This window comes from Brassica napus, chromosome C3 (assembly GCF_020379485.1).
Source record: "Brassica napus cultivar Da-Ae chromosome C3, Da-Ae, whole genome shotgun sequence".
Classification (NCBI taxonomy): domain Eukaryota; kingdom Viridiplantae; phylum Streptophyta; class Magnoliopsida; order Brassicales; family Brassicaceae; genus Brassica; species Brassica napus.
In genome coordinates this window covers 19,849,985-19,861,609 of record NC_063446.1, presented here as the reverse complement: position 1 = coordinate 19,861,609, position 11,625 = coordinate 19,849,985, and the positions used below count along the sequence as shown (strand labels likewise).

The window sequence follows — 11,625 nt, the reverse complement described above, 5'->3', positions numbered from 1 at the left end:
CAAAATTAAGCGTTTCACAATTAGTGAACTATATTTTTTGTCATAATCCCCATTTTCCAAGAAAATAGGGCGATTTCTATTTAATCTATTTAAACCGTGATCATAAGCAAGTACATAAATATACTCCCGAAAAAAAAGTGGATATAGAAAACTCTGTTGACGAGCCCCATCGAACTCTAAATATCCTTGAACGTTTGAGAAGCGTTTGAAAGTTTGTATAAATGCTATACGGACCATTTCAATAGTGTTTTTGACCCACATATTCACAACTCGATCATACAAAAGCATGAACAAGTCAATGAACACGACCACTTTTCACCTAGTCCACCATTCATAAATGGTTTAGGAACAGTGAAGGCATGTTTGTTCATATACTTTGGGTGGGCATTTTACCCGAATCTGAAAAATCGAACCGGACCGATCCAAAATTATCCTATTCGAAACAAAACGAAAAAATTTATAAATACCTAGTTGGATCAAAAATTTCTATACCCAAAGAAAAAAACAAAACCGAAAAGAACCGATTCGAATAGATCCAGACCTCAAAAGAACCGACCCGAATAGGCAAGACCTGATAAAAACTGATTCACACCTAACCTAAAAACATGAATATCCAAAACTCAGATTTTATTTTTTCTGTTTATATATTTTAGTTTATAATTTAGTTGAAATGTCTTTTTATTAGTAATCTTCATTATTATTTTTGTAACATTTTCAACTAGTATGAAACTTTAAATATCATATTTAGAGTTTAAAAATATTTAATTTTAATTATTAATAATTTATTTTTTTGTTATTTTAAAAAAATTAAAATAAATAATAAAGATTTCGTCAAAATTTTGATGGAATTCTAGTATTTTGAGTCTTTTTCAGGTCTTAAATACCCAAACCCGATCCAAACTTGCTACAGATCCAAAAAGTACATAAATTTTACAAGTGTTTTAGTTATAGATTCAGACCGACCTGGACTGACCCAAACCGAGAATTTTTAAGTATCTAGTGGAGTCCAAATATCTAGGACCCTATTGATCTGGACACAAAAAGAACCGATCCAAATCCGCCCCGAAGATCCAAACGTGCATGCCTAAAACATACACCTAGCTCCATGTCTGTTTTTATCATCTCAGGCTTCCACATTTGTGTTTTTGCCTCAAACACCTTGACTCCTTGCAAGTTTATTACGTAAATCTTACCGTCCATGATGTCAGCGACCTTATCCTACCTCAAGAGCCTAGGAATGTCGGATAAGAGCTGCATTGTATGATATCTACAGTCGAGGCATAAATCAGTCACCTCATATATCTTGGAACCCACGGCAACATAGATTCGGAACTGTTTCATAGGAGAAAGCGATGGGATTAGGACCAAGCGATTGCTGTTGACTTGCCGGTGGAGAATATACGATCGGTCGTCTTCGGTTTCAAAGTTAAAAACGATAGCATAGAGACATTGTTCGGGCAACCTAACAAGGATCGTCTCGTGTATAACTCAGGGAAACGCGACAAGTGAATGGAAACGTGAGAGATAGTCGGATAATAGCTTACGGGTTACACGTGCCACGATACCCATGATGAGGTCATCTGGAAGTGACATAATCAGTGACGGTGCCCTAACTTTTGACGACATGATCTAGAGTTAGGCCTCAGACAAAGAAGAATCACCGAGTTGGCTAGAGAGAAGAAACCACAAATCCTAAATTATTAATTATATATATAGCTTGGTGTTGAATCTGAAGCAGGCCTTTATTAGGAAAAGAAAGAAAGTCTTCCGTTTCTTTATTTATTTTTATAGCCAGTGATAACACTGGGGAATGAGGAAAAAATACATATGCGTAACACAAAGAGTTCGATGGGGATTTTTGGCATCAAAATAAAAGTGTTGCAGAGAAGATAAAAGAATCACAACAAATAGAAATATTTCCCAAATCGGTAAAAACCAAACCCGGTCTGAATCACATCTTCGTCTCTTTTCATTCATTAGGCAGCAACTTGGCCGAACAACGACCTACGGATCTGTGGAAAGGGATGAGTGAATCAGAGAGCTTATGGATCACAAGAAAATATTGAATTTGCTATTCATACCACTGGAAGTTTCATACGGAATGCAACATCAAGACGCGCATCAAGTGTGTTCTCGCACACGATTTTCCCATCCCGAGAAGCTAACACAACACCTCCAGAGCTATATAACATGTTCAACATTACATATTATTAGCTATATCAAGCCAGATCTAGACACCATAATAGTCCTTTCTAAAAATGAATTTATACCAGTGGAGAGCATGAGGATCACTAGAAGTAGGAGGAGGGGGAAGGAAGATGGTGGTGTCCACGGCAACCTCTGGAGCATGAACATTAGCTTTACCAGCATACTCCTCCTTGGCGCCATCAAGAATAGATTCAACTAAACCCAAATCCTCTTCACGGCAACGCAACAACACAGAAGGTTCTTTCAACCTAAGCAAACACTGCAAAGTAACTCAAGAGTCAGACCACAAAAGAATGATTCAAGATAATAGCTACAAATGTGCATCAAACCTGAACAATGAGATCCTTGAGAAGCTGTTTGTAGGCATCCTCATCGCCACTCACATTCAGAAGATCCTTTGCTGCTTGGTCTTTCATGGCATTGACAATATCATCCTGCGCTTGAAGAACTTTGATCCTTGACGCATTTAGCTGCATCGAGTAATCACTGAAAACCAAAAGCAACGTATTCAACGAATTCGAATCTATAACACCAGAAGGCGATCCAGATTAAAACTAAATCAAGATCAATCAGAAACTAACATCTTCTTGCGAACATCGGCTTGCTTCTCCTTCTTCTCATAGTCTTGCCTGATCTTCTTCTTCTCCGCCTCAACTAGCTGCAGCTTCTCGATGTTGAATTCCTACAGATTTTTCAAATAACCAGATCCATGATAATCAGAGTCGAATTACGACTGCAATCGAGAGATCCTGAGAAATGGAACTAAACAGTGAGGGGCGTACTTCTTCGGCGGAGACGGAGATCTCGTTTGCCTTCTCCTCGGCCTCTTGGCGGATGAATCTCACCATCTGCTGGATCTGACTCGACACATCTACGTCGTTCATCTTTGCCGGAGAGCGTTGACGATCGGAAGTTTGAAGAGATTTTGAGAAATCTGTGGCGCAGGGAGATTGGAGAGATCGGATTTTCGCAACGTGGAGACTAGTAGTTTATTTGAAGTTTGTTTGTATACTGGAAGGAACAAAACGGGATGCAGTATTCTAGAGAATAAAGGAAACGACAAGGCGTCTAAAATAACGACTTTGTTTCTGAGCCATTTCAGGGGCCGAGAGGCCCAAAACCCACATCTGTAATTGGCTTTAACGTCGGCTCCAAGATGTGGGGTGGGTGGTGGGAAGAAAACTGACCCAACCGAATAAATGTTTCTGTCTGAACCATTTGGTTAAAAGTTTTTGCATTCCAAATGGTTCGGTTTGGTTCGATTTTAAACAAAAAAATTGAATTTTTATTTAATTAGACTAGTAAAGCTTGTTTCATTTGATTTACACTCGTTTTACCATATTTTATTGATTTTGAGAAATTGTTGACGGCTAAATTTTATTTTAGATTGAAAGATGGAGATTTGAACTTCTTCGGAGATTGATCTTGAACTCCTTATTTATTCATCTATGATATTTATTCAGTCTTTGATTATGTTTTCATTGATCATGCCTAAGTAAACAACTTCTTAGATTTAGGGTTTTCTAGGGTTTAGGATGAATTGCTAATTGATAGGATTGCTAGGATTATCTAATTGAATGCTTCATCTTCATTACTTTTAAATTTAGATTTGAATTGACAACCTAAATTCTAGATCATAGGATAATTGGTCGACACGAGAGTGGTATTGATTGCCTGAAATAATCTTGATGAGCTAAATGCTTATTCGCAACTAGAGTTAGTTTAGAGATTTAGTAGAACAAATAAAATCTGAACATTACATGCTTGTCTGAATTGTTTGGATCCGCTACGAAATTTGGTTTTCTAGTCTAGACATAGATAATCTTCGCAGTGAGAGCTGGTTGACTTTACAATTAAGTGATATGAGTTCTAGAATCGTTCCTAACAAAACCCCTTGATACGTATTGATTGTAGTTATGAATTGCAAGTTAGAATTCTCTAGATCTATCGCTTTTCTTCCATATCTTACAAACCGGTTTACTTTCTGATGTTTACTGCATTAGATTATTTATCGACTAACTTAATCTGATAGCCATAGATCTAGTGTGTGAAACATTGAGTCTCTATGGATTTGACCCTTAAGTGATACAATTAACTTCTTATTAGAGAGAGTAGCTTAAAGATTAATTTGAACCTATTTATGGCTTCAATCATCTTGGCCACTTAGTCCAAGGCCAGCCCTTTGTAGTATTTTCTACACACCTCGACAACAAGAGGCGAGCTCTGGAGTGGCAAGGATAAGAAAGGACCGAGTCAAAGTGACAAAGATGCAAATTTTGGTACACATGTGCACCCAAAGGAATCAAATACCGGTCAAGGATATGCAAAATTTGGCACACATGTGCACCCAAGATATCGCGATCGTCTAATACCTCAAATGTTGCTTTTAAAAGAGAGAAGGAGATGGAGAAATAGACTTAGGGTTGTGGCAACCCTTTTACAATTTTTAGAATATACATTGTATGCTCTTCGAACTCATCATTTATTTACTTCTTTTTTAGAAGTCCTTGTATTCAATCACTTTACTATTCAGTACAAATCTAGTTCAGAAAATCAGTTTTACTAGAGTATTACTCATCAAGTCTCATCCTCACTTTTCTTAATCTTCCTCCTACTAAATCTTAGTTGTGGGTTTTATCCCCCATATCCCATATGAATGCAAAACTACATAAATGGAAAAAATATAAAGATTAGTACTTATTAATCTGTTTGAATATACAAATATTAATGGAAAATATAATGTTAAGTGAAATAGTTCAAATACATTTTTCAAAAGTTCACATTCCTCTGGTAATAATTAGCTTAAAGTGACCGTGGATTACATTGTTGTTGTATAGTTTAAAGCAATCTTCATATCTTAACCAGCCAAAATATCGAAAAAGGTAAATTAGATTTTTATAAAAATTATCAGATGTAAGAAATTATCAGATATAATATACTTAAGATTTAGAGGATTTGAAATTTGTATAATAAATACTAACCATTACAAACAATGTTTCCATTTTGCATTGTCGTAATTGTAAAAAAAAAATCATTTAAACCAACCTTTTAAAAAGAGCATATTAAAACATGAAATCTCATTTTTAGAATAAACTATTGCCACAAGTACACTTTCAAAGTGTAGTATAAGTTTTAAGTATCCTGATTACAGTTTTATAGTGTAATGCACGTGCAAATCAAAAGTGGTGTGCACTAATAGACCGAACAATAAGGTCGTGAGACAGTGTTGGAAAGGACCCCAAAATTAAGCATCCCCCAATAACATTTAATCATTGTTCAAATTGTCTAAAATGGATTGTTAATGAGAGTTGTCTCACTACAAGACAACGAGTTACAGTCACCTGCTGGCTCACCATCCCACACGTCGTCCACCCCCACTTAAATTTTATATACCAAATGTTTATCATACTATAATCAATTTGTAAACATCCTCATAAGTCACAATTTCAATCAAAAGTGGATTATATCAATGAGGACAATGTGTATTTTAAACGAGTATCTGTAATTTATAGTTTTGTTATATTGATCAGTGTCATAATTTTGTTTGTTAATATATATATATGGTCTTCACGATTGCAACAGTCAACATCAAACTTAAATTTCCTTCTTCTTTTATCATTTTTAACGTCAAGTACCATTATTCCCATTATAGCTGTAAACTTTTCTCAACAAATATATATTTAAAATTCATTTAACGATCAAATGTTACATAGAGTACTGCAACTTTCATCTAAGGAGCCAAGAAAAAATAAGAGAAGTGTCAGCAGAATGTGAAATGTATCATACAAATCAGATATCTTGGATATTTCTTTTACTAATTTAATATTTGTTCTATATTTACATTAAACATCTCTCATATTTGATGGGTCATGTCGTCAAAAAATAATTAGTGGCAAAAGTAAAACTCGTGAGTGTACGAGCACCATATAGGTTTAATTCATTGGTGTGGCCCTTGTCGGGTCGCCACATAGATATGACTAAGATTTTTAACTGTAGACAATTAAATAAGAGTCCAATCCGAATCATTGATTGGGTAATCATCAACTTTTCTGAATGAACTCTTTTTGTCACAATCATTCCTCTAATCACGAATATACACTCTGTAGTACTAGTATTTATATATCTTCTTCTCAATAGACCCAATATTGTGTGGGTTACATGTTCCCCATAATAAAAAGAAGCACATAAAACATTTCATTTTTAACCATAATTGCAGGAATAAAGAAACCACAAATAATAAGTTCCCTGTGTAGACCCATAGTTTTAGTGTGTATGAGCAAGTACACCATTTATAGATAATAATTGGCCTAATTAGTTCATTATTGAAGCTTTCGCTTTATTCTACCAATAGTTTCCCAATTTATTAAAAATCCTAGTTATGTTTTAATGATATGTACATACAGGGCCGGCTTATTAGGGGGACAAGCGGTGCGACCGCCCCGGGCACAAGCCCGTGTCCCTCCGTATAATACTAATTAAGGGGTCCAATTTTTTTTTAAATCTATATTTTTATATATAAAAAATTATAAATATAATAAATAAAATTGAAAATGGCCCAAATCATTTGATATGTATATAGTTTTATTTTCATTATAAAATATTACTGATTAAATTTTAAAAATATTTTAAACATTATCTACATATAATTTTAGAAGGTAAAAAAAATATTTTTCGCCATATGACCCCTGACAGTGTTGAGCCGGCCCTGTGTACATATATATCTAGTAGCAAATGCATAAGTAAAGGAGCCATTGCGTTTGAATATTATTGGTAGATTTATGATATTTATAGTCTTTTTTTTTTGTAAAAGCAGTGATATTTATAGTCTCAAATGGTGCCTTTCAAAGAAATGTCTCAAATAGTTACTTGCCTACTTACATGTATAACTAATAATTCTAGCCCTATCTTTATTTGGATGTTTATATTAATCACAGTAAAATATTAAAAAAAGTTATATTTATAGTTTCTTCTATTTTTATTACAGAATCAACATGAGGTTAGACATATAAGAAATGAATTTTCAAAATTTTAGGTAGATATTGTTGATTTTTTTTCTTTCGAAATTATATTAGTTGATTAGTCTTTTCTTTTCTTTTTTCTTTTTTCTTTTTTTTGAAACACGATTAGACTGTTCTTTTTCCCTTATTTGTGATAGGAAAAGACCATAATGTATAATGTATATAGTAATGTCATCATCATGTCATCATCATGGTCATCGAGCATAAGCTACTCACACTTATTCATTAACTTTTAAAATTAAATAAAAATTCTAAGCACCTGAATCAATGTCTAACAATAATGCATGTCGTTTTCCAAGACATCAAATCTTTATATATAAAGCAGGGTTTACTCCCTCCTGGTGAAGCCACCTCATCGTCCACGTCATAAAGTCGAGCTTTGAGAAGCCGGCATGTGTCCTCCTATAGCAAAATTATGCGTTTCATTAACTATGCATTCATTTCTATTCTGAGAGAGTTTTAAATGGGTTTCGAATGTGGTCATGTGTTTTAATTATTTAAAGGCTTGAATTGGGCTCGAATTTAGACATTATGTAATCTGTAGACAAGGTCTCTCCTCTTAGAGACTCCGCCGTCTCAAAAAATTCTCAAATCGGTAAAAAAAATCTGAAAACGTAACATTGTTAGTCTGAATCTAATCGTCACCTTTGACGGGATCATTAACAAGTTTACCACTCCGCACACGGTATCATTGAATGCAAACCTCTTTACTTCCTTTCTCAGAATCTTTGACTATAAAAAGGCATGTCCTATCCCCTGGATTTCAATCAGTACTATCCTCTCAAGCATTAGCTTTTGATAACAGTGATTTTGATTTTGGTTTCTGGGAAATGATTTCACTTTTGGTTTTGTTTGTTAACTTGATTTAAGTTTGTTCATGTATAGATTATCAATTTTTTTTATTCCAAAGTTTTTGTGTATCGGTGATGATTTAGATGTTGATTTTTTGTTTATTCTGTTTGTTACGATCTTCATCAATGTAATTTTCGACCATAGATTTCCTACATGATTATATTTTTAATTCATATTTACTATGTGCTTGCGTTCTGTTTTGGATGATATTTGTTGGTCTCATGTTGTTTTTTTTGTTACTGGGCCGAACAATTGTTTACATTGTTACCATCCTCCTAGATTTCTCTTTGTATGTTTATGATTTTAATTTGTACTTGACTAATTTATAGATTTCCTTTTGATGTTGGCTATCGATCGTTTCAGTGATAGTTTATGTGACCAAGAAGCCCACAAAGTGAGCATGACGTAGCAAAGAGTTTGCAAGTGAGCATGACGTAGCAAAGAGTTTGCAAATGATCCAAACTAAACCAAACGGCCAAACAAATGCCTTCTTCGTTTTTATTTAATCATTGCCTACTGATTCTTAACTTTCATGTGTTCAGTAGTTTCCACGGATTAAACATTTTGGCTGTCAAAAGACTTTTCATTTGGCTACTGTGAAATTTGCTGAAGGTTAGAAGAGTAGATATTTTGTCTGTTATTTTTTTTTTCTATTAAAGTTTCTACCATAATTCTTTTGTGTGCTGGACTTTTTGTGATCCTTAGGAAATATTTCTGTGAAACTTTCGAAAAGGAACATCCTATGGAAAAAAAATACTGTTGCTTGCTGTGAATGGCTCCTTTCACTTGAAGGTTCTTTTATAACTTAGCCTCTTGATCTTGAAAGGCACACTAATATAATTGATAGAGGAAGCACCGTAAAGATGGACGCAAAAGCAGGTTAAGAAAATCTGTGGGTGACAATGCTCTAAGTCTAATACTTTCATTTCACAATAATGCAGAGGAAGACACTTTATGGTGCAAAGTTGGCTATGAAAAAAACATGAGAGACTACAACAGATTATCTGGTAAAACGAGTGTCAATCGAGTGTCAGTTTATAGATTGGTTATTATTTGAATCGTTGACCATATTGAATTGTTGTTACTCTAAGAAGGAAGGTCGAAAGGAAGATGAGGCCATCTTCCATTACAGATGTTGAACTATCGCTGTACTCCGCCTGCCATGTTCAGGCTGCCTGTTTCCTCTTCTACGTGACTCTTGATTTCCTAAGCTTTCGTTCACGTTTTTGCGTTACAATAATTACTCTTCTTATCCAAATGTTCCATGTGTTGCTCTCCAAGTTTAACTTAAAAGCCTCTTCACATATACCTTATTTAATATTGTATTACAGAGCAATTCATTGCAGTAAAATTAGTTAGAGATCCAAAGATTACTTGACAAACAAGTTACTAATCAAACCACTGGAACATAAGAAAAAAAAGACCAAATCCAACGACATAAGCTACCAAGACAAAATTGAAGTCCCCCACGATTGACGAACCCAAATAATTGACATCTTAGAAAACTCAATTTTCCTAGATCCAAATTAAAACGATTATGTTTTCATGATTTTTTTTTAAAGATATGGAATATACATGTATATCACTCTCTTCTCATTACGTCATACATATCTCTATACAAAAGAGAACTATCATATATAGTTGTAAGTTTTTTAAACAAGAAAATATTACAGTTTTTAAAGAGCTGATTTAAGAAAAAAAGCATAAAATATAGAAAGTATTAAATTTAAATGAGAGAATCCATTAAATTACTTAGAGACCAACTGGAAACAAACGTTATAAATAGTTCTAAGTGAATTGAAACATGTACACAATTCAACCAATTAAACACCGTAACTAAAATTTAATTAATTTTTGTTCATTCTTCTCTTCATCTTATATACAATTTTTAATAACAAAAAATGGATACAAAAATTTTTGAATCACATAATAGAAAAATATAGAATAATTTAAAATTATATTATATTTGTCTATAGCTTCTTATATTTTTATAATAGATTATAGAATTTATATATTAAAATAAACATACTAAATATATAATCAAAATTAAAATTTAAATAAAAAAATCCGGGAATAGCCCAGGCCGACCCTACTATATATATATGTATATATATATATATATATCTGAATTCTCATGACAAATTTAATCAACTGAAATTTAAGACAAATAGTAAAAAATAATTTCTAACTATAAAAAGTTGAAAACGTAAAATATTAATATTATACTATATTTTTTGAACAAAATATTATATTATATTTATTAATCACAAAAATATAATCTAGATGGAGCCTCTAAATGGCTATGTAGATTGAAGCTAGAAAGACGGATATTTTTACAATTAAGGATACTTTTCAAAAGTTAAGGTTCAGCCTTTAATAATGGAGACCATGAATATCCGAAGGAGTCCATCATGCAAAATATGGAACTCTGATTTGAGGTATGAAATGCAAGAAAGCCATGTATATCACAGAGGTGGTGTTCTCAACGGATTATTCTTAATTGATAAAGATGATATCAACACCGACATAAAGATCAGTTTTCACTATGCAATTGGAAGAATTTCAACGAAGTAAGAATTTTTTCCCCAACTTTGTAAATACAACATATTCCAAAGACAATTAATACAATGACTAACAACTTTGTGTGTGGTATTTGGACTCAATATTGTGATATGATCTACGTTGATTCAGTTCCACGGAAATTGGTTTTCGTGTTCAAAAAATTGTGGTAAGATTAGTATAGTTTCTGTTGAAAAAATATGATTTATCATTTTTTCTTAACGCAAAATCTTGACATTTGCATCAACTAAGTAATTGTATAGATTACGTTTTCGTTCATACATTTCCTAGGTTATGTAGGATACAATTTCAGGGTTTTCCAAAAAATATTTAAATTATATTAGGTTTTTTCGAGTGAAACGTTTACCAAATGTTTTGTTAAAAACATTATTTAAATTATAAAATTAATTTATTCAAAATATATTATAATTTTTAAGTATTTAAATTAATATATTTAATATATTTTTAATATATTTAAATTATAATATATTTAAATTAAAACATTATTTAAATTATAAAATTAATTTAAATTACAATATATTTTGTTATGAATATTGTATAATTTTCTAGTTTGCTAGAAAAATAATATATTATTCTAATTTAATATATTCAAAATATATATTTTGTTAAAAATTAATATATTTTGTTAAATATATATTATACATTATTCTAATTTTTAGTCTTTGTACATTATTCTAATTTTTAACAAAATATATTAATTTTCTATATTTTGTTAAAAAATAGAATAATGTATCTTGTTATTGGTCAGTTTATGTAAAAAATCATTTTCCCTCTTAAAAATATAAGACATATTATTTTACCAAAAATACAAAACATTATAAAATAAAACAAGCACATAAGTAACAAAAATAAACAAGCACATACAAACTCAAATGTTAAAAACAAATTATAAAGAAAACGCACATATACCTAAATATATGTATATTGAGTATCATCAGTATGTATTGCCAAAAAGAGATGTTGGCAG

The 11,625-nt window shown here is 32.2% G+C and overlaps 1 protein-coding gene across 1 annotated transcript; it reads right to left on the bottom strand.

Moving 5' to 3' along the window:
- Positions 1-1,741: 1,741 nt before the first annotated feature.
- Positions 1,742-3,245, bottom strand: LOC106388551 (V-type proton ATPase subunit E1). The gene is made up of 6 exons (XM_013828654.3): positions 2,991-3,245; positions 2,790-2,890; positions 2,538-2,694; positions 2,271-2,467; positions 2,082-2,181; positions 1,742-2,012 (listed from the first exon to the last, which is right to left on the bottom strand). Exons 1-6 carry the CDS (start codon positions 3,090-3,092, stop codon positions 1,977-1,979), a joined length of 693 nt encoding a protein of 230 aa, XP_013684108.2. The 5' UTR covers positions 3,093-3,245; the 3' UTR covers positions 1,742-1,976.
- Positions 3,246-11,625: the final 8,380 nt, after the last annotated feature.

Coding starts and splice junctions, on each gene's coding strand:
- LOC106388551 (XM_013828654.3), bottom strand. CDS start 3,092: ATGAACGACGTAGATGTGTCGAGTCAGATCCAGCAGATGGTGAGATTC. Junction 2,182..2,270: donor GATCCTCATGCTCTCCACTG/GTATAAATTCAT, acceptor CATGTTATATAG/CTCTGGAGGTGTTGTGTTAG. Junction 2,013..2,081: donor TCCGTATGAAACTTCCAGTG/GTATGAATAGCA, acceptor CCCTTTCCACAG/ATCCGTAGGTCGTTGTTCGG.